The sequence below is a fragment of the Lemur catta genome, chromosome 5 (genome assembly GCF_020740605.2).
Source record: "Lemur catta isolate mLemCat1 chromosome 5, mLemCat1.pri, whole genome shotgun sequence".
In the NCBI taxonomy this organism is placed as follows: Eukaryota; Metazoa; Chordata; class Mammalia; order Primates; family Lemuridae; genus Lemur; species Lemur catta.
In genome coordinates, this window is record NC_059132.1 from 70,143,499 (window position 1) to 70,167,159 (window position 23,661).

The 23,661-nt window shown below is 44.9% G+C and overlaps 2 protein-coding genes across 3 annotated transcripts in view; one reads left to right on the forward strand and one right to left on the reverse strand.

Moving 5' to 3' along the window:
- C5H4orf51 (chromosome 5 C4orf51 homolog) overlaps nucleotides 1-12,475 on the forward strand; it is a 43,517-nt gene extending 31,042 nt beyond the window's left edge. Inside the window, exons 4-5 of one of the 2 annotated variants that reach the window (XR_006735366.1) lie at nucleotides 11,182-11,344; nucleotides 11,497-12,475. The gene's annotated coding sequence lies outside the window, so the exon portion shown is untranslated. Of the gene's footprint in view, nucleotides 1-11,181 lie in introns of both variants that reach the window. The other variant, XM_045552081.1, reaches the window with a different exon arrangement.
- A 1,104-nt stretch (nucleotides 12,476-13,579) lies between these two features.
- ZNF827 (zinc finger protein 827) overlaps nucleotides 13,580-23,661 on the reverse strand; it is a 162,733-nt gene continuing 152,651 nt past the window's right edge. Inside the window, exons 12-14 of the mRNA XM_045552080.1 lie at nucleotides 21,547-21,738; nucleotides 20,992-21,169; nucleotides 13,580-17,568 (exon numbers count right to left, since the gene is read on the reverse strand). Coding sequence (XP_045408036.1) covers nucleotides 16,749-17,568; nucleotides 20,992-21,169; nucleotides 21,547-21,738 — 1,190 coding nt within the window. The 3' untranslated portion in view covers nucleotides 13,580-16,748. The remainder of the gene's footprint in view (nucleotides 17,569-20,991; nucleotides 21,170-21,546; nucleotides 21,739-23,661) is intronic.

Below are 23,661 nucleotides of genomic sequence, written 5' to 3' on the forward strand. Positions count from 1 at the left end.
ATTTACCATGTTTTTTTTAGAGGCTTGTCATACTACTTTCTAAGCCTTCATTTTTCCAGAATCCTTGTTTTATAATTTTGGCAACAGCAGAGGGGGACAGGGAGGGTGACTTTCTACCTCTTGACCTTTTTTTGCACTCCTCTGGACTCTTGTGCTTAGGAGAAGTGGTACTATATTTTATCCATGTGTAACAGAGGTAAGGTCCTGAAAAAGGGCAAAATGTATTACAAGTTGTCTCTTTCACCACCATCCCCAATCTTTTTAGGAATTAAATCCTGAATTCCTGCTCGAGGCCAGTGATCAGAGGGGCAGGGAAGCGTCCTTTGTTCTTTGTGCCATAGGTGATGGCTCAACAGAATTGTCCAGCCAAAGGTCACGAAATTGTCTTCATGAGAGATGCTATAGTTAAACAGCAATATCCCAAAGCTGAAAACTCTCTTTCAAAGCTCTGTATTTTTGCTTATAGATAGGATGGTGGTACTTTAAGATTAGAGTCTACCATCCTCCTCATTTGCTGGCAAATTAATAAACTGCTCTTTCCTTTTCCTTAAACCACTTGTCCTGATTCTTCTGATGCAGTCTTGGGGACAAGTGCAAACTTTCGGTAACAGAATTTGGTGTTGCAGGTTGGACCCATCAGTGCCCTGGTGGAATGGCACCCCACAACTGCTGCTGTGGCTGGAAAAGGTGGGGAGCAGCCCCAGGTCAAGCTGTGGGTCTTCAGCAGTAGAGACAATGTGTTTGCTAGGCAAGAGAGCAAGGGGCAGTGCCAGCAGCTGCCAGAGCCTGTTTAGCTCAGGGAACTCCTGTCTCCCCACCATCCTGAATTAGGTGCAGCTCCCTGCAACCTGAACTAAGTTGGGGAAAAGGAAATGGATTTGGGAAGTGTCATGATGCTCTGGCCATTTTGGTAAGTTCTCTGATGTGCAAACTGAGCCCCTTGATCCCACCATTTGGGAAAGGTTCTCAAACCTTCCAGCCCTGTGGCAGGCCATTGTGTTTGGAGGCACCATTTAGGGGTGGAAGTCATGGTTGAGTGGAACTAGGGAACCAGGGGAATTCATTCTCTTTTTGGATTAGGAGATATTGGTTCTTGGTTGAGAATTTGGTTCTCATTTGTCTGATTCCCATTTGTTTGGCAAGGCCTTGGCATTAAGATGATTTGTGTTGGGAATTCCCTATATTGTCTACTTGTCATTTGTGTTCATTGTTGTTTGTTAATAAGTGAGGCTCTGTTTCTGTTTCATCTGAAAGCCCCTTGGGGAGAATCTTGGCTGAATTGCCAACTTATAGCTATAAGTCTATGCCTAAAAGAGAATGGTGTTATTGTAATCCAGTGTACATTCTGGAGTAAGAGGAGAAGTGGCCATTGAATGGAACCTTAAATTGTCATACTGTCTTACAACTGGAATTATTTTACCAAAGGACAGGTAAATGGGACGAGATCCCATATGTACAGTCTTTCATGCAATTGCATAATAAAGAGGCGGCAAGGCTGTGTGACAAAACTGGGGAGGGATTAACCAGGTTATATCTCATGAACTTGCTCCCCCACTGCTATTTCCTCACCTGCCGAGAAAGGCACTACGGGCTCTACTGCACTTGAGCTTGCACTGCTGGGGTCCCCAATGCAGTGGCCATGGAGCACACTAATGGGAGCAGCTTTCCCCCCACTGGAGGTGCATAGCCAGCCCAGGAAGCGGCCCCACATGGAACCAGGTATGGGGCAACTGCTGCTGCCACCACCAACCACCGCTGCCCCCATCTTGGTGCCACGAGAGGGGCCAGGGAGTGTGCGACTGGGACTGATTCTTCAGTCTTACCACCACTAGGTTAGAACTTGGGAGTGGGAATGGTCTTTCCTTCTAAGACTCAGCAGGGAACTCAATTCGGCCACAGGGCATCCATAGCTGGGGCAGGGCAATTTCCATTATGGCAATATCAGATAGAGGGGTTGAATGCCAGATCAGCCAACAAGGTATTATTGGACTTGCACAAAATGGGATCCTAATGCAGATGATCCTTCTGAATTTTTGGAACATATCTATCAGGCTTATCAGAAGTATACAGATGTGGATCCTGAGGCCCCTGAAAACATGTACATGGTTAATGTGACTTTTAGAGGGCAGAGGGCTCCAGATATAAGGAGAAAGCTACAGTGTGTGGAAGGGGCAATTGGCATGAATCCCTCACAGCTTGTTGATATCACCTTTAAAGTATTATACATAACACTAGGGAAGAACAGAAACTGAAACCTATATGTGTTCTATTAGCTGCACCAACCAAGGGTCTTTTGGAAAGGAAGGTCAAAAGGAAAGGGCAAAAAAGTCACCTCAGGTTGAAGTACAACTGGTGTGCTTTTTTTTGAAAAGGAAGGACGTTAGAAAGAACGTTGTCCAAAATTGCAAAGGGCTCCAGGTAACAAGAACCCCCTCCAGGAAAGCAAATGATTTTTTGAGTCCAGAACTCAGATGATGAAGGAGGGGGCCCAGGGCCCCTTACCTCACTAGTGGCTCCAATCCAAATATCCCCGCAGGAGCCCTGGGTATGATTGACAATGGGGACTCGATTAGCATCAAGCTGGGTGGGCAGAAGTGATCTGGGGCCTCCCACCCCGACCCTCTGGCACCAGCTGTGCATGGCACTCCATGAGCCAGGCAGGGGGCGGGGGCTGGGCAGCAATGCCTGAGGAACTTGTCACCATGGGCCCAAGAGGCAGGCCCTGGGGAGCTGCCGCCAGAGCTGGTGCTGCTCCGCCATTGACTCCAGTGACCCTGATATTTTCAGTGGACCTGGGCAAGCAGTTGGAGTGCCGGGAGCTGTTCCAGAGGTGGCAGAAGTTCACCTCCAAGGGCACTGCCAAGCTCCTGCTGGCTTTGAATAATACCAGGGCCTGGTGAAGCATACAGGAGGTTGCCACTGCAGAGCAGTTTGTTTTGACGTTTGGGCCTCAGCGGACTTGCACGTTGTCAACTGAAACTGCAGCATTTGCAAGAGGAAGCAAGTTCTATTCCTCCTGAGGTCTACCAAAAAGTGAGTAAGGCCATGTAGGCCAATAGGACCCTGGGATGTGCAGAAAGAATTTAAATCCCCCATACCAATAAGTATAGATTCATGAAGGATCTATGTGCCATTAATGATATTGTACAAGTGACTATGAATGGTACTCAGTCTCATTTGAATGGCAGGATCCTGAGACTAGGGTGACCTCATAGCACTGCTGGACTGTGTTGCCGCGGGGGGTTAAAAACTCTCTTGCCCTGTTTAGTGAGAGCTTGGCGAGAGACTTGTGGAACCTGCAGTTGGATTAAGGGAATCCATTACAATATGTAGATGATTTACTTATAGCCAGCCCTGATTATGATCATTGTCTCACAAATACCGTGGCTGTGCTAAATTATCTGGTTTTGTGTGGCTATAAAGTATCACCCAAAAAGGCACAGATTTGCAAATAGCAGGTTACTTATTTGGGATTCCAAATTAGCAAGGGAACCCGTGACCTAATGTTAGACTGGAAACAAGTCATCTTGAATCATAAGGTGCCCCAAAATAAAAAGCAACTGTGTGGTTCTTAAGAATGGCAGGGTTCTGTCGCATCTGTATCCCAAACTTTGGACTAATAGCAAAGCCCTTGTATGAGGCCCTAAAAGGAACAGATGTGGAGCCCCTGATCTGTACCACAGACTGTCAAAATGCCTTTGAAAAACTAAAGCAGAGCCTTATGACTGCCCATGCTCTGGGGTTGCCTGACTCACAGAAAGAATTTAAATTATATGTTCATGATAAACAAGGAATGAGCTTTGGAGTCTTAGTACAGATGTTGGGAGACATCCCCCCAGCCAGAGGCATACTTGTCAAAGCCACTGGACAATGTTGCGAGAGGATGGACAGTATTGTGAGATGATGGCCTCCTTGCCTCCAGCCAATGGCAGCTAGTTGTGAGTTGTTATTAAAGATTGTATCTACTGTCAATCCTGCCACCCTGCTACTACCTGAAGAAAATGAGCCTTTGTAGCATGACTGTTTTGAGGTTCTTGAGGCTGTCTATTCTAGCAGGATGGATCTGTCAGATCAGCCAATGCCAGAGCCAGACTGGGATCTTTTCACTGGGAGCAGCTTTATGGACAATGGATAATGAAGGGCTGGATATGGGGTGGTCAGGGAATGACGGGTACTGGAAACAATGGCACTGCTGCCTGGGGCTGAAGCCCAGAAAGCTGAGCTGATTGCTTTACCCAGAGCTCTTCAGTTATCCAGAGGAAAAAAACATAAACATTTACATGGACTCTAAATATGCTTTTATGATTGTGCATGCTCGTGGTGCCATTTGGAAGGAAAGGGGGCTCCCGATGGCAGGAAGTAAGGATATTAACTACGCCACTGAAATAATGGCACTGATATGGGCCATGGCTGAGCCCAAGTGGGTGGCCATCATGAACTATCCTGGTCAAGGAAAAAGGGAGATACTTATGTTGCAAAAAGAGATCAGGCCACTGGCAGAGCTGCTAAGAAGGCTGCTGAAGGAGATCTGTTCCTCAGGGCCTTGATTCCTTGGCTAGATTAGATCAGTACAAACCGTCTTTAAAGCTAAACATGGGCTCTGAAATTTGGGATAGCACAGTTAGTGGAGGCAGAATTCTCATGGACTCATTTTCCTACCTGAAGCCTTGGTTCAGCCTCTTATGAGGCAGCTACATGAATGCACATATTTTGGGTATGATGCCTTAATGGATTTGGTGGGACCTCATTTAAGAGGACCCCATTTGCAACAAACTATGTGCTCAAAACAATCCAAAGACAGAAAAGCAACCTGCTGCACAGGGAACCCAACATGTGGGGGTGCACCCTTTTGATGATTGGCAAATTGAGTTCACTCAGATACCTAAACTAGTAGTAGATACCTTTTCAGGCTGGGTAGAGGCTTATCCTACCCAAGTGGAGAGAGCATCTGAAGTTACCAGAATCCTTCTGAAGGAATTCATTCCAAGGTATGGGCTCCCTTCCTCCATACATAGTGATAATGGGCCCTATATTATATCGGAGGTAACTCAGTAAGTGAGCAAAGCCCTACATCTAGAACGGAAACTGCAGGAAACCCATCTAAAGTGGGATAGGGTGTTGCCACTTGCCCTCCTCCAGATAAGGGCTTAGAAGCAGGCTTAAGTTAAGCCCCTATGAAATAGTTTATGAGAGACCCTTCTGGCCCCCTGAGCTAAGTATGGTAATGTAACCATGAGTAAAGAAAGCAGAGTAAACCAATACGTAAAATGAGTGGGTCAGGTGTTAACCATTATGTATGAGTTTGCCTCTTTCAGGTCCTTGCCCCAGTTGGAGACAACCCCTGCCCCCACCCCTTTAAACCAGGAGACCGGGTGTTGCTTAAAGCCTGGAAAGAACAAGGACCTGAACAGCCACTGGCAGAGAAGTGAAAGGGACCCTATGATGTGCCTTTAACAACTCACACCTAGTTGAAATTGTTAGAAGTAAAACCTTGGGTCCATCACACCAGAGTAAAGAGGTGTCCCATGGAGGAAGAGGACCCAAGCCCCCAGTGAAGGGGCCAGCCTTTGGGTGATCTAAAGTATCTGTTTAAGAAGGAAAAATGAAAATGCTGATATTCTTTTTGCTATTCTTTCTTTGGTTATTTGTTCTGTCTATAGGACGGAGTGACAACTCCTTAGTGAAGATTTCCTCTTTTGCTGATCTGTGTCACTACTGGGTTTGTCATATTTGTGTATATAATTTACTTTCCTACACTCTGAATTTGCAGAAGCCAGTCTCTTGGATACCTACAGGATGCGACTAATAGCTCTGTACTCAGAGGTCCATGTTTCTTTCTTGCCTAGCCCCGTATCAGACATTATGTACAAGGCAACAGTCAGGACCCACAGTCCTATTGGTGTCTTACATACCAAGCAGGGTAAAATCTCTCTTATCAGGTATCCTCCATTTTGCCTTGTCAATCCTCACAGTTGTAACTGTTGATCATGCCCCTTTTCACCTGGTAATCTGTTGCATTCTTTTCTTTTCTTTTTTTTTTTGTAAGTCTACCGCCAAAGCTTTGCAATGGCATAAATAAGTACAAACCTTCCATCTAAAACATCACCCCAATTCAGCAGGAAGTAGATCCATGACTACATCGCCACTCCTCCCATAGATACGGAAGGGTAAAATTGACGGTGGGGAATATGTAACAGAAGTAAGGGTCTGAAAAATGGCAAAATGTATTACAAGTTATCTCTTTAACCATCCCCCGAATTCTTTTTGGGAATTAATGCCTGCATTCCTGCCCAAGGCCAGTGATCAGAGGGGCAGGGCATCGTCCTTTGTACTTTGTACCACAGGAGACAGCTCAATTGAATTGCCTGGGCAGAAGTCATGCGACTGTCTTCATTGGAGGTCTATAGTTAAACAGCAATAACCCAAAGCTGAAAACTCTCTTTAAAAGTTCTATATTTCTGCTTATAAATAGGATGGTGGCACTTTAAGATGAGAGTCTACTATCCTCCTCATTTGCCATCAAAATAATAAACTTCTCTCTCCTTTTCCTCAAACCACTTGTCTTCATTCTTCTGACGTGGCCTCAGGGACAAGTGCCAAACTTTTGGTAACACATTCGGCTCCTGTTTCCTGCAGATGTCTTTGGCTAATAGAAACTGGGTCCTGGCAGATGGCAATGGCAGATGGTATGAAGACAAATAGCCCGCACTTCAAAGGATGAGTTTATACCAAAAAGATATGGAAAATTGGTTTGGAGTGTGGCTGGCAATTATAATGCCAGCAGTTTCTCTTCTTCAACAGAATGTGAAGTAGGGAATGGGAAAAGGTTAGATTTCCTGATAGAGAAGGGAAGATTTGGCATCTTTTGGCAAGAGCTAGGTATGCATGAACTTTGTTTCATTCACTACCAAACTTAATACAAGGGTAGACCTTTCTCCTTGTTGCCAGCTTCTCACCACTGACTCATTCTTTAACCTCTTGGAATCTGGTTTCCACTCCCAACCTACCATTAAGACTGCATTCTTAAAGATCATCAAGGACCATCAAATTGGTAAAGGCTATGAGATTCAGCCTCACTCTATTCATCCTTCTGTACAACTTCATATAAGTCTCTCTATCCTTGGATTCTCTAACAATGTCGTGGTTGCCTATGACTTCTCTGATCGTTTTTTCTCATCATGCTGTGTTGTCTCTGCCTCTTCCATTAAAGCTGGCATCTCCCAAAGTTCTGTCTTTGTTGCGTTTGTTGTTGTTGTTGTGCTGCTGTTGCTTCTATCACATTACCACCCTCTCTGTTGTCTTCAGATATCACCTTTGTGTCTACAAGTCTGGCCATGAATTTCTTCTGAGCTCCGGAATACATTTTCACAGTCTTTCTACACAAGTGCATCCTATTCAGGCAGGAAACTATTGTGGTATACCTGGTGAACTTGCTAAGAACCTGCACCAGGATGTTAAGAATGGAAAATACAGGATAGAGCCACAAAACATTTGACAGATAAAATAAGCAGAGCTCTGTGTTGCATTAGCTGTCCAAAGAGGAGGAGGAAGAAAAAAGAGGAGAGATAGGTGACAAATCTGACGCCAAGTTTTACAGCTTAGGTAACTTGTAGGGTTGCAGTTTAGGTAACTTGGAGGATGGATGTGCCTTTATTGGAACTAAGAAATACATGGTAAGGGGCATGTATTTGGAAGAAGATGATGAGTTCAGTTTAGGACATTTTGAACACACCTCGTCTCTCTGCCTTTTGAATCTTTCTTTTTTGCTTAGTTCATTTTGTGCTGCTGTAACAGAACACCCGAGACTGGGTCATTTATAATAAATTTCCGTGGCTCTGGAGGCTGGGAAGTCCAAGATCAAGGGGCCAACATCTTGTGAGAGCCACCTTGCTGCATCATCCTGTGGCAGAAGGTGGAAGGGGAAGAGAGCACGTGAAACAAAGAGATGGGGAAGAGGGCTGAACTCATCCTTTTATAAGGAGCTCACTCCATGGTAACGAACCTATTCCTGTGATAGAAGTATTAATCCATTCTGAGGGCAGAGCCCTCATGATCTAATCACCTCTTAGAGGTCCTACCTCCCAACACTGTTGCATTAGACATCAAGTTTCCAACACACAAACTTTGGGGGATGCATTCAAACATTAGCACTTTCTTAATGCTGCTAGAATTATCTTCCTAAAACACAGGTCCAATCATGCTGTTCTCAAAATTTTTTGTTAGCTTTTACTAACTACAGAGTAGTTTAGGCATTCAGTCTCTTTGACAGGAACTGGAAGCCCTGCACAAGCTGGCTTTGTTTGGTTTTATTGTAATCTTCTAGCACAACAGAATCCACCAAGCAATTTCTCACCTTCTTGCCTTTGCTCAAGCTGTTCTCTCAATCTGGAATGCCCTCCCCACTTTTTCTGTCTACGAAAGTCCCACTCATTCTTTAGATTGCAATTTGCATGCTACGTCCTCCGTAAAGCCTCCTCCCACTCCTGTTAGAATCTGTAGCTCTTTATTCAATATTTCCACAGCAATTTATGTGTATTTGTCCTACTATGATAGATAATACATTTGCTCAGACATGCATTTCTTCCATTGGTTGGTGAACTCCTTAAACCTAGGAAATGTATCTTAATTATCTCCATTCTTTGTCAGCTGCTAGCACATGACTTTCCACATATTTGTTGCTCATTAAATAATAAATGGAAAAGAGAGGGAGACATTGATCATGGTTAGAGTAGAAGGGGATTCTGGAGGAGAGAAGAGGTTGGTAGGGTAGGCTTGGACTTGCTTTAGGATGTGTTCAACTTGGATGGAAACTTTGGGCTGTGAAGGACAGGGAGGGAGAATAATGAGGGAGGCAATGGATCATGGGTCATGTGAGGGGCTCGTATTTAAACACAGCATCCTGTGGCACAAAATCATGCGTGTACATATTTAGCCTCTTATGCACAGGAAGACAAGCCAAATTGTAATGTCCTTCAGCAGGAAATTATTATTCTGACCATTTAAAAAGATACATGGCCTCTTTGTGTAACTAAGAATCCTGCATATTTAGCTATTGCTGCTGCTCTATCTATTGTCTGATGCCACAAAGAGATGGGACCTTGACTGATAGGATGGTGGTGACCCGCTGCCCTGCCCATTTATTTAACTGTAGAAAAGATGGGCAAGGGGATATTCTGATTAATGAGATTTCTTTGACCCCTAATTATTCTTTTCATACGTTAGACTCTTTCATCAACCTGTTTTTATTTGCTGCAGTACAAAGGAAAAATGAAAAATATTGTCTTTTAATATGAATCCCAGAATAGTAAAATTGGTGACCTTCCTTCCGGATGTTCACACACAGACGTATTTATTATGTTTCTGTCTTTATTATGGATGCACGCTATGCATTCTTTATATACACATTCTATGTATCTACGTACCCATCCATCAGTCCATGTTTACTCCAATCTTCCTTTAGTAAAAGGACGGCTAATTGAGTGTTAGAGATGGAAAGAAAGGGAGAAAACCCATATCTGGGCTATTTTAATTTTCAATTAGCTGTTTTCCATGAGGGTAGCTCCAGGTTCCTGAGGGAGCTATATGCACAGAGAAATGCTGGACAAATTTAACCTTTTTATTCCTAGCTGGAGCGTGGCCCCCCACCCCTTTGGTGGACCCCTGTTCATGGTGAGTTGGGGCCTGAGCGCCACCAGGGTGCCTTTTGCTGGGGCTCAGGCTGGCCCCCGAGGCCTGGGTGGTGGCTCCGCTCCTTGCCCGCTTCCGGCTCTCACGTGACTTTCCCACGCCAAGGAGGCTCTCTGAGGTGGGAGGCAGCCCCGGAGTCTGGCAAGTGGCTTCCCCCTATGGGATTCCTAGAAGAGCTGCATCCCATCAGAGAAACCAAAAGCCCGAGAAGAGAGGACGCTAAGAGACCCTGCCCCATAGGTGAGAAGGGCCTTTACCTGCTCCTCATGTGCCTGCTCTTCCATTCCTGCCATCAGTCCTTGGGAGTGGGAGGGAGGGGAAGAGCTTCAGCCGTAGCCAACATTGGTCCAGAGGCTAAAGTGACAGCAACGTTCACACCAAATAGGATCATTTCACGGGACCCCGTCGCTTCCCACCTCACACACTCACCTTCTCACCCAGCCTTTGCTGCGGTAGCCAGCTGCGGTCAGGTGTGACGGACAGCACCTCACCTGGGCTTCACCAGGTAGCTCCTGCTGTCTGCCCGCCCAGGGCTTCCTTGCCACCTCAGTCTCTAGCATATTCTTTCTTTATGCTAAAACTGAAATGTCTTTCATTATATCTATTAAAAGAAACCATTGACTGTATTGCAGTGCACATCTGCAAGCTCCGTGGTTGCAACTGCCTAGTTACCTGAGGAGGAGGCTGGAAGCAGTCAGAGGCGGGCTGGGGAGGTGACAGTGGGCAGGACAGAATGTCTCCATTCCGCCGGGCTCACCCCTAATTCATCGAACCAGATTGAGTATCCACAGTGTGGTAAAATACATTTAAGCCACCTTCAAGCTGACTGCGGGCAATCCAAGCATGGTGATTTAGCTTTAATCAGGAGAGAAAAACTCTGGACCTCTCAAACTCTGAAGTGGGTGAAAAAATATTTTTTTTAGTCATTTTTTTTTCCCTCTACTGAGCCCGCTGTGGCTTGAAAATGTTGAGGTGCCGTTTTTGCTGTAACTGCCTTGCAATCACGTCTGCTTCAGAAGGCTTTTTCTTGTTTAGAGAGAGTAGTAGAATCACAGATTATTATATGTTGTCTGTTAGGGTGGGAAGGGGTCTTAGAGATTGTTTAGTTCAGCCTCTCTTTTTATAATATCCTTAATGGTATGTCATAATCACAACCCTGGTTTGTGTCTGAGCCACGCAGCAAACTCAAGGAGTCTCAGACTCCATGGTAATGTCTCTCATGGTTGAAAAGCATTACAGATATGATCCAGATTTTCTTACTCAACATGGTAGAAAACCACCTGTAGGGACTGGTGTAGGGGAAATTGATTTTGAAGTGTGAATTAAGGTAGCTTCTCTGTCCCAAGTTTATAATTCCACTGAAAACCAAGAACTAATAAACTAATACTTAACTGTACCAAAAAGAAATTTCAAGGGGATACAGTGATTAGTTTTCCTTTTCTCTTTTACAGTTCCTATCAACATGAGCAGGATTTGTATTTTTCTGTTTTACAGATCCAATTACAAAGGAAAAAATATGGAGATCTATTACCTCATGAAGAAGGGATCTTGATTAATACCTGAGACCATTCAGACCTTGGACAGGGGAAATGGGGTCTTTTCATCCCCAGGAGTTACCATACTGCACTTCCTCCCACCTGTTTATGGGCATTTCCTGGTTAGTAAATTGTAGTTATTCACAAAATAAGCCCCATTCTGTGCGGGATGCCTCTCTTCTGAGGGAGTGATGTAACAAAGAGTGTTGGCTGGAGTATCTTGAATATCCTGAACCTCCAAGGGTACCTTTTTACCTTGTGATTTTGCTCACAGGTTATAAGGTGCTGCTGGGAAGTTGTCCAGTTCCGCATTCTCTGTCTTCTGGGAGCTCAGGTGAAATCACTTAGCGGCTATCCCCTTCCTTCCCTCCCTACCCTCTTGCCTGCGCTGAGCTCCCCTCTGCTGTCCTTCCTTCCTCCCCACGGGATGGAAGCACTGAGGCAGCTGATGAGATGTGTCTTCCCCTTCAAATTTTTCATGAGCCCCACGTGACTTTTGGCAGGCAAGAGTTCTGATGTGATGCTTCTGGCGGTGGGGAGGAGACACATGTGCTCAGCAAGTCTTGATATTTCTCCTTGTTCCCCTGTGGCCAGCACTGTGGCTCTATTAAATGGTCAAGCATAGTTTGCTGGTGACCACCAAATGATCAGTCAGTCGTGTTTTCAATCATAGAAAACATGGCCCTGAGTCTTAGCTTAAAATGTATTTATGTAGCATGATAGTAGGCGAAATGGCCATGATATTGGATTCAAATCCACACAACGGCCACATGACTGGCTTGGAGATGCCCAGGTCCACATGGAGTGTTTTCTAGATAAGCTGAGGTGGGAGGGGATTTGGTCTGTTCTGTCCTGATGGCTCTGTTCCCACAGAATTTCTCCAAGTCATGGAGCTCATTTCAGGGGAAATGATTACCAAACTAATGATCATTTTCTTCATATTGCTGGCTATTATCAACCACAGGGGAAATGTGAGGTAGTTGAAGAAAAAAAATGTGTATACAAAGTGAGAAGCCACTATACAAAATGAGAAGCCACTCCATCTTGTTCTGCTAGCAGAAATCAAAGAAGTCTGGGTTATTTTAATATTTTCAATAAATACCAGCCACCCCAAAACAAAATGGAATCTGAATCAAAGAACTTGATTCAATCATCTAAAAAATAGCTAGTGGATGAAAAAAATGAAGGAGAAAATAGTGTCTGATTAGTGACTGGTCGTTTTCAAAGTGGCTTCTACGTTATCTTTTTTTTTTTTTTGAGACAGAGTCTCACTCTGTTGCCCAGGCTAGAGTGAGTGCCGTGGCATCAGCCTAGCTCACAGCAACCTCAAACTCCTGGGCTTAAGCAATCCTTCTGCCTCAGCCTCCCAAGTAGCTGGGACTACAGGCATATGTCACCATGCCCGGCTAATTTTTTATATATATTTTTTTAGTTGGCCAGATAATTTCTTTCTATTTTTAGTAGAGACAGGGTCTCGCTCTCGCTCAGGCTGGTCTCGAACTCCTGACCTTGAGCGATCCACCCACCTTGGCCTCCCAGAGTGCTAGGATTACAGGCGTGAGCCACCGCGCCCGGCCATTACATTATCTCATTTTTTAAAAAATAAAATTGATCTTTTTAAATGTCAAAGTGGTTCACAATTTCTTGAAATAAGCAAAGGACGTAATATTTGTAAGCATGCAAATTACAAACCAGGCAAAACATTCTCTTCTGCCGCTTTATATAGTTTTATCAACCATCGCAGATTCATGGGAAGGTCTCAAATGGATAAAACTTTAAAAGGGATTAAAAAAATTGTTTTAACTTATCACTGTGCTTCCCCCCCCCCTCTCTTTTTTGGCCTTAGTTTCTTTCTCTAGTATCTTCCCTTAAATGGTGAAATATTAGTACTTGCATTTGGATAGATTATTAGTTTGCAAAACATACAATTTTTCCCCTAATTAAAACCTCATAGTTGCCCAATTTCATTAAGATAAATGGAATTATTCATCTGTTCCCCCAACTCCCTCCACTTTGGCTATGGGGCCAATAAAATAATACTTAGCAGGATAGCATACGGCTGGTGAACACTTTTAAATGTCACTAAATAATTTCAGGAAGGAGCTAGCCTGCCACTGTCCTGAATGATGGATATGCTCTCAACCTTAATGGCCATGAATGACTTAAATAATAACAGTTTGCACTGTAACCATGGCTGTTCAAAACTTGTATTTTGTAACAGTTATAAGAATGGACATTTCCATAATCTAATTAAAATACACTGAAAAGTGAAAAAAACAGAACAAAGCAAGACAGACAAAACCCTGAGACTAACAGGTAGTCAAGGATGGCAACCAAGAAAGAAAAAGAAACAAGAGTATAGCCAACCTTTTTTTTTTTTAATTAGAGTATATTATACTTTCAAACTGGATACACTAGAAATTGGCAATGCAACATAAGATGCAAAGGAATATACCAGTTACTGTCAAAATGACCCTGTACAGCCTTGTAATGCAAAAAGCTTTATACAATACAAATTTTCAGTAATGTACACAAACCTTGACAGTATGATCATCTGAATGAACATAATATGAGGAGTTAAAAAAAGGATAGAAGAAAGAAAGTGCTGAGAACCCTAACTGCATTTACTATATGGAAAAATAAGCTAGCTTTCATTGAAGAATGCATAGTGACAACAGAATTGGAGTTAGTTGGTAGATGAATTTCTCAAAGATGTTAGTGTTTTACACGGAAAGGATATCTATGGAATACATCCTTCCCTGAGTATCAAACTGCAAACCAAATTCGAGGGTATGTATTATCTAGGTGGAGTCTGAAAAATGCTGTAGATTTTTTTCTTTATTAATAACAATAATAATATAAAAAGTCAAACAAACTCCAAACACACCTTTCTCACTCAGAAAACTTTTATAATTTACCAGAAAGATTGATGACTCTTTCCAAAGTGCTAAAAAAGTTGCCCAATTATATTAAGCATTACTAAGTCATTCAAATACAAGTTCAGTGGCAAGCAGTGAAATGCATGGCATTTGAGCAGTAAACGTCTCCTTCCTTCACCCCTCTCACTCTTCAAAGTCTCAACCCTAGGACCCCCTATTGCACAAGTGGCATGCTGTGAAAGCTACAGTCCTCATTGTCAGGGCCACCCTTTCAGGTTTTTAACCTGCTGGTGCTTAAGTGTGATTCACCTTTTTCTACCAGCCTCTGTGGGATCACCATGGCCGTCTTTCCTGTCATCACTGAACTTGTAATTTTGAAAACATATTATTAGCCAAATGGCACATTCTCCATTATATGGGGATAAAGACATGACTTTCAAAAAAAACCCAACCCACCCATAAGCCCAGTATTCTTGGAGTGTATTGTCCATAACTGTCTATATAGTGTCTTTTGCTGAGACATTGACATGGCGAGGTTGAACAATGCTTCAAACCCAGCCAAGAGCAAAGGTCTCTGCTGGAGGATGACTGAGGGTGTGGGAGCTTCCTGCCCTGGCCAGTTAGGCCTCCCTGCCCCCGTGGCCATCTCCTTAGTGTAAACAGGTTTGCCAGGGCACCGAGCAGGCTCCCCATCCATGGCTGGATGACTGGGAAAGGGAGGTGGAGCACCCCTGCTTGGTCTGGGGGGACAAGGGCGGGAATGCAGGGGAGGAGGGACTGTGGTGTAGAAAGACAGTACAGTCTTCTGGCTTCCTGTAGAATTGTATTAATATCCAGGGGCCTTTCAGTGAAGCAAACTGACTAGAGGAAGAAAATTAGGGATGGTTTTATTTTCCCCTGGTGAGACAGATAAAAAAGAAAATCCCAACTCTAGGATAACACATAATGGAAAACAGCAACACAGTAAGAAAGTGTTCCTCTTGTACACCAGTTCTTCAATAGATAAATAATATATAAACTTTTATATTCCAAACTTCCCATTATTATACAAAGCACATTCCTTCCTGCTCTTTCAGCCTGTTTCATACTGGAAATTCTGTTGTCTTAAAAATACAAGCAATGAACATATTCAGCCAAAGATTTTTTTCCTTTTTAAATCACCCATTACTTTTTAAGATTAGCAAAGGGCTATGCAACCAATCCACACCTGCTTCCTGCTGCAATAAAGTGCTGTACATAAATTGCCATTTTAATGACCACAAAATAAGAGCTTTAAATAAGTATAAAGTTAGCCTCCTAGCAGGTTACATCTACCAGGCGTTAACAAAATGGAATACAGAATTACTAATAACATGGAGGATATCGCTATAGCCAGAGGATCTGCAAACAATGGAAACTTGTCAGGAGCATAAACTGAACCATAGGACTAAACAGCACCTTTTTGTTGTGTCATATGTCAAAGAGGATGTGGCTAAATTTTCAAACATACAGTCTACTCATTCCATAAAAAAGGTACATTTTCTTCCTTTTACTTTTTTTTTCAGATTAGAAACAAAAACTAGTGCAAGACCATAGCACTGTGCAAAACTGCCGTTTCTTTTTTTTTAGTCTGAGCATTTATACCCAGAATTTATCTGAACCCCTTTTAATCTCCTTGGCTGGATTTATCAACCATAAAATTTGCACTCATACAATTTTTTTTTTCCTGCAAACAAATGGTAACCACTGATTTAACACATCATATATATATATACATATATATATGTATATATATATATATATATATATATAATCTGCCCTTAAAAAAATGATGCACTGTGTGCGCGCCATACACATTGTCTATGTGTGGGCACACGCACAAAACACACTTAAGTTTTGTGATGTTAGCTGCAGTGCTGCGAGATATTTCTTCCAGATCAGTCACTCGATTCCTTGCATCTTCAAAACGAGAGAAGATCTGAGTGCAAGGTCTCCAGCACTCTGTTGGAAACCTCCAGCAGCACTGTAGATGTCTACCATTCCTTCATCAACTAAGCACCAAGCCCTACCACTCTGTAGCTGTAAAATAGAGAGGGGAAGGTGATGAAGGAGCTCAGGGAGAGACTGCAGAAGATAAACAACCCAGGAGGGAAAAGAATGTTCATCGCTGTTAAAGAACCCAGTACAAAGAAGGTGCAATAGAAATGTCATGGCACACGACATACGGCTTTCTCTTTCAGATCCACAGACACCTACACACCCCATTCACCCAACAGAAAACCAAATGCACCAGTAGATAAGCTTACAAGTGCTGATTGCTATTAAGGACACTCTCTTTAGGGTTTAACAAGACAGAATTCCTTTCAGAGAAAAGTACGGAGAAGGGCTGAGAGTGGGAGTGGGTGGCTGGGGGGGCATGCCTCTGAAGGTAGAAGTATGCAGTAGGTCACCTCTCTGAAGACTGGATAAAGCAGCTTTCAGGTCAATGCAATAGGTATACACACAGAGCCAATTCTCTATTCCTTACTAAAGATATACAGTACACGTGGTTCAGACCCACGGGGGTCTGTAGGTTTTGCAGCAAAATACACCTGCTGGGGTTGTGTTTAAGTTTTGTAGGTTTTTTTTGTCTTTGTCTCTTTGTTTTTGGTACAGAACATGGCTGCCCTCAGACAGTCTCTGCTCTTTCTCTTAGTCCGAGATAGGCGAGGAAGGAGTGTTTCGGCGAGGGGATACTGGGGGGCGCAGTCTGAGGTCGGGGAGGGTGGAATGTGAGATCCAAGTGGTTCTTGGGGTATAACATTGTCAAGGGAATGAGATGGGCGAAATCTGAGTTCCGGTACTTGTCAAAGCGCAAAGGGGAGCCGTTGAAGGCCAAAGCCTTGAGTGCCAGGTTGGGCTCTGAGCCGCTGCCGTGGGCGGCTGACAAGGCCACGGTCTGCAGAGCCTGGGAGGCGGACATGACCGACAGGGGAGACAGGAGATTCCGGGAGCTCCCGACGACCAGGAGTGGGGCCCCGGGGCCGGCCGGTTCCTTGGGGGCCGGACACGAGCCCTTCTTGTCCTCCTCGGGGCAGTCCCCGCTCTGGTGCTTCTTGATGTGGCGGCTGAAGACGAAAGGGTGTGTGGTCTTGAACAGGCACTCTTCGCAGCTGAAGGTCTGGCGTGGGGCGTGCTTCAGCTTCTTGTGCAGGTTGAGATTGTCCTTGCGCTTGCAGCTGTAGCTGCACTGGTCACAGTGGAAGGGCCGCTCCCCGGTGTGGACGCGCACGTGCTCGATGAGCTTGTTGGCCGTCTTCGACAGGTAGCCGCACTGGTCGCACTTGTAGTGGTTGCCCAGGCGGTGCTCCCGGGTGTGCGTCTCCAGCTCCAGCTGGTTGGCCTTCACCGTCTGGCAGATCCGGCACTTGTACTCCATCTTGTAGTGGGTCTTGAGGTGGCACTCCATGGCAGCGGGGCGGTTGGTGGAATAAATGCAGAATGGGCACCTGCCGGGGGAAGCAGCGCAAGGGAGGTTCAGCCGGAAGGGTTCGGCGGAGCCACGCTTCTCCCCTCCCCCCGGCCTTCCCTCGCACCCCCTCCAGCGTCTGAGGCCTGCCCAGCCCAGCCCGGCCGCCTCTCGGGGGTGGGATGGCCCGCCTGGGCTGCTGCTGCTGCTACAGCTGTCCCCACTGACGGGCAGCTCTGGCCAGGGCCGCTCACCCTACGCAGGATCTCCGGGCCGGAACGGGCAGTGCCAGCCCTCGTGAAGGGGAGCAGAGAGGGTGTGAGGAATAAATAGCTGGTGCTCCCCTCCAGGCCCCACCCCGCCCCTTCTGCCCTCCCCGCCCCCACCGGACAGCATGGAGGTCTAAACCTCCTGACCTCCCCTCTAGATGGGAGCAACACAGAGAATCGACTTTTCATGCACCACACCAAGCACACGCAGAAAGGCTAAGAGGTTTTAAAGAACAGCTTATAAGGGGAGCGCTACCTCCAGCAAACAGAAAGTCACAGGGGTCAGAATCGTGCTTATTAAAGGCTTGTTAAGATGAGAAGGCCTGTGTGTGTGTCTCTATGTGTGTGAGTGTGTGTGTGCACACATCTATGTACTTGTGAAACGTATCTCTTAAGGACTGGCTCTTCGTCAGGAAAGGAAGGTGAGGGCTATGGCAGGGGCACAGGAGAAGAAGGAAGCCCACCCATCAGCCCATCTGCTAATGAGGGATGAGGACAAAGGGAGACGACTGCCATCTGGAGCTTGAAGACATTATTAATACATTATTATGCCATGGAAATAATAATAATCCAACTGGATCATGAATTCTCAGAGGGCAGGACCATATTTGACATTTCTTCTGCATTCTCTACAGTGCTTGGTAGAGTACTCAGCACATGGTAAGCACTCAGGACATGCTGATTCATTACTGGAGTGGTCTCTACAGGAAATTTAGGTAGATTCTGGAAAGGCAGATGTTAGCCCCAGCTCCATCACCTTATCAGGCTGTAGCTGGAGACCCCAGGACAGAGCCTGGGCTCCCTGTGGCTTGGTCTCTCCGTCCTCTACAGTGAGGCTATGCTGCCACCAGCCCTCCTGGCTGTCCAGAGGGGCCACAAGGAGTAGCGAGGGTATGTTAACAAAATCTACTGAGCTTCTCTTTTAGAAGCTGCCAGGCTTGAGTTGGTGGCTTATATGGTAACTATAGCGTGTTTGCTCTCTTTCCAAACAGAATGCAAATGCAAAAGTGGCTGCCTCAACTCTTGCTTGGCTCCTGCAGGGCAGGGCCCAGGGGTGGATTGTCCTCAGAGGGTTTGGAGAGGTGTTCAGCAGAGCCCAATACAACCAAGTGCACCGTGCACTGCCTCCTCAGCGCCAAGCTCGCCGTTAGCCCTTGAACCTCAGCTCACAGAAGAGTGCACACGAGAGAAATATAAAGCCCATTCCCAGGTCAGGTGCACACACAACCCCTACGCCAAGCTGGGCCTTACCTAGAGGAGTCTGAAACTCACCACTGTCCTGAGCTACGGCAAAAGAAAAATAATAGTATAATCTTATTTGATCTGCATTATGAACAGGATATAGAGTACAAGCAGTTCCATCACAGAAAAGCAATTTAGACATTGGCAGTCTGTTTCATTTTAAGGACATTTCTGTGACCCACAGCTCAATCTTTCTTTCGCTGCTCAGGCAAAGTGCTAAGGGTTTTCCGTGCTCCCATTATTTATCTTAAAGACACTCTCTCAGGCAAATTAATTCTCTGATACGGCAAAGGAAACAAAACAAAACAAAGACTCACTGTATAGCCAGAAGGCATTATCAATTTTTTCAAAGTATTCTTCTACTTGGTCATCCTAGAACATAAACTATTACACGGGACGGTTAGCACCGCACAGAAGTGTCTGTACCAGCACAAGCATCAGGGTTCACTGTGCATTCTCCCCAAGGGGTTCAGAGGCTCAGGACTTCTTAGGTCCCTGAGGAGAGGCGAACTGGCAAAGCCACAACTGGCAGGGCTGCAGCCTTAATGGGTGTGACTGGGCTACTGGGAAGGGCAATGAGCACTGGTCCAACCACAGAAAAACATGGTTCTTTTTTTCTTTTTAAAATAAGAACACACAAATATTTATAAAGGGACAGTGGGAACAAACCAAATCAAATCCCCAAATAAGCTCTTCCTAGGCACTTCCCATCTACAGGTTTTCTTAAATTATAATCACCCCCTCCCCAATCCCTTTAAGGCCCCCCTCCCCCTCCCACCTAAGCACCACTCCCAAGAGTGAAATAAAATGGAATTCAGCAGTGGGTACTGTTCCCTGACTCTTCTGTTGGGGGAGGTTTCTGAGGAGGGTCTCCCTGAACAGGCAGAGTCCAGGGGGGCCAACCCTGCATCGCCCCCAACACTCGATGCCCAGGGTCCTTCATGGTCTCTCCCTTCCTCACCCATTCAAGGGAGCCATGCTACCTCTCTGGCAGGTTGTCAGTTTCAACAATGAAAATGTTTTAAAACAAAAATTCCCCTCCCCCCCATATTAAGTAAGATGTAATTTTTCATTCTTTTAACTACATGATCGTTTCAGCTAAAAATGAATAATTATGCCTAGAAAATTATGTGTCTTTCTGCGCCTGACAGCATGTGCTTCTTTCTCTTTACTAGACCGTGAGTGCCTTGGGAACAGGGCCTCTGATTTCAGAATCACTGGGCAGATTAAATTCTGGTAGTGCTAGGACATAAATTTCCTGAGGGCAGAAACGGTGTTTTATTCTTGTGTGCCCTTTAGCGCCTATAATCAAGCCAAGCACACTGTATGTTTGATAATAATTGAACAGTCTCACTCGCAACCAGAGGGCTTCCTGCGCTGCTGGTCAATGGTGATGCGCGTTGCCCAGATTTCTGGAGGAGGCATCAGCATGTTTGCAGGAAGACATGAAGCATGGGATCTTTGCATGAAAATGTTGCTTCCTGCCTGTTCAAACTGTCTAATTTTTGCAAGTGGGGTGGTTATAATGCTTACTTACAAGGTATATGGCAAGCCATCTAAAAAATAGACATGCTGAACTGCAGTGACAGTGAAATGATCTACACTTGGGGACACGAGCCCCCAAGTCCATTAAAATCGAGCCTGAACAAAACTCAAGCAGTGTGGGATGAGTCTACCCGGCATGCTGGGTGATCCAGCATGGCTTCTTCCTTGCCCTGAATCCCAGAATATTTGTGCAATGGACTCTCCTGTTGACATTGTCGATCCCCTCAGGGGACAGGTCGAAGTCAACCCAGTTAAAGGCAGCAGAGGTTCCTGACTGACTCCCCTCACACCAAACTCCCCCACCCTCTCCACTGACCCCCAAAACCTTCAGGAGAAGGGCTAGGTAGGGAAGGGGAAAGGATGTTTAATAACAACGCAGTAAAAGGTTCTGTACTTGCTTTCCTTACTTGAGCCCACCGGTGGGGACAGTGTGGCATTTCTTATGCTCCAGCAGCTGTTCAGGGGTCTTCATGAACTTGTGGCACACGTCACACTCAAACATCCGGGTGATGAGGTGTATCTGCAGATGGCGCTCAAACATGTTCTTCGTCTTGCAGACAAAGTTGCAAAAAACGCATTCGAACCCTGCAAGGACCGAAGCTGGGTGTAGAGGCGCATGGGGCAGAGGGGGAGAGGAGGGCAGGAGTGGAGCTGAGGCCTTCTTCCTCCTACCTGCTGCACCACCTGACAGCTCTACCTGTCCAGGCACTGTTCCTGCAGCTCCGAGCTAAAAGGAGCTAAACGTATAGCTTTGGAGTCAAAGTCAACCTCCCCAACCTTCTACCCCATATTTAGATGCAAATCAAGCCAAAAGGAAATGCAAATTTGAGATAATGCATATTATACTGTATCCTGGGCCTAGTATCTGTTTTCGGACATGGCTCCTCTCCAGGGCTTATTCTCAAGAATGGGTCATCCTGGAGTGGGGAGGGATGAGCAGGCCACACCCACCTCCTCCTTACCTTTCTCTGGCTTTTCCTCACTGTTCAGTGAGGGCTGGCTCCCAGGCACGACAGAGATGACCAGCAGGTTGTTCCCGCCCTTGTTTTTCTGGGAGCTGTCTGAATCCTCTTTGCTGTTGGCTGAATCACTTAGAGCTGAGAGGGAGGATGAAGAGGGGCTATTTGATTCGCTGGGGGTCTTCCTGTCTTCCCCTGAAAAATAGAAATATAACCCAGGCCTGTGACTTTGGAGATGAAAACTCTTAGAGCAGGTGTTGAGGGTGGGGAGCCGGATTCAGGAAGGCATCACCATTTGGGGAGCACAGGCTATGTCTGCAGCTCCCCAACACACACACTGGAACCCAAATCCTAGGGCACCTACCTCCTTCCAAAACATATCAACAGTTTTCACAACATTGGACATTAGGCAAGGAAGAAGAGACGTTCCTGAGAGACAGGAAACAAAAGAGGTGAGCCCTTTGATTGATCAGCTTCCCGCCCTGAGAGACCTTCCAGGCTGCAGTGCAGGGAGGAGGAACCAGGTGGAGCCTGATGGATTCCTGGACTCTTCGTGTGGAGGAGATAGAGCCGAGGGTCTGATCAGACTGTGCAGGACAGAGTACCAGAGAGGAGAGTAGCACAGAGAAAGAACTCCAGAGACATGCAGAGGTCCCCTTTAAGTATTCAGCAAAATATGGATCAAAGCATGAGGTGAGGAAACTACCCATGGTTGGAGGGAAAGAAAGCCACCTGAAAGGTTAGAGAACAGTGCCTGGCATTCACAGAGGGCTGGAAATAATGCCTGTTTCCAGCAGCCAGATGGAAAATTATATAATTTACAGGGCATTAGGTAGAAAACTGAGGAACATCTCTTAGTAGTAGGTAAACCCTAGATGAATCACTCCCTAGTTATCTAGATCTGCCTCACAAATCATAAAAGACACCAAAGGATCAAGGTTTCCAAGGAATCAGCTGCATCCTAGAACAATGGTCAGGAATATTTATAGGAATATAAAATATTGAGCACCCAACATGTTGAAAACACAATGTCTGGCATCCAAACAAAGATTATCAGATGTGCAAAGAAACAAGAAACAACTCAAAATGGGGAGAATAATCAAAAGGGACCCAGAACTGACCCAGTTGTTAGAATTTGCAGACAAGGACATTAAAACAGTTAACTACAACTGTATTCTGTATGTTCAAAGTGGAGACATGGGAGATATAGAAACCATCCAAATCAAATTTCTATGGGTGAAACCTACCATTTTATGTCTGAAATGGAAAAATACACTGATGGCTTACCAGCAGAATGATTAGTAAACCTGATGATAATAGCTAGAGAGACTATCTGAAATGAAACAGAAAAAAGAATCCTCCACATGGCAAGAGCATCAGTGAACTGTGGAATGCCTTCAGGCAGCTTAATATCAGTTTAACTGGAATCTTGATGGGGTGGAAAGGGCAGAAAAAAATATTTAAAATGGCCAAAAATTTTCCAAATTTGAGGAAAATCATAAACCCATACATTCAAGAAGCTCAATGAATTCCAAGCGTAAAAAACATGAAGAAACCTTTACCAAGGAATGTCATCAAATTGCTCAAAAGCAGTGATAAAGAAAAAATCCTAAAAGTAGCCAGAAGAAAAAAGATAACATTATGTGCAGAGGGAGACAGCAGATTTCTCACTGGAAACTATGCAAGTGAGAAGACAGTGAAGAAATATCTTTAAAGTACTGAATGAGAACTGTCAACCTCAGATTTTATACCCAGTGAAAATATATTTCAAAAACAAACGCAAAAAAAAAAGAAAGAAAGAAAAGAAAAAAAAAAGCACTCACATTCAAAGAGGTGCAAGAATTCATCATTGGCAGACCTGCGTTACAAGAAATGTTCAGAGAAATCTTTCAGGCAGAAGAAAAATGACACCAAATGTAAAAATGGATCTACACAAAAGAATGAAGAGCACTGGAAATGATAAGCACATGGGTAAATTTGTGATTTGTTTTCTTATTATGGAAATATCTTTAAGAGATTAAAGTAACTTTGTTTAAACAAAAGTAAGTGTATTTTAGGGTTTATAACACATATATAAGTAAATATAGACAACAATAGCATAAAGGCTGGGCAGGGAGA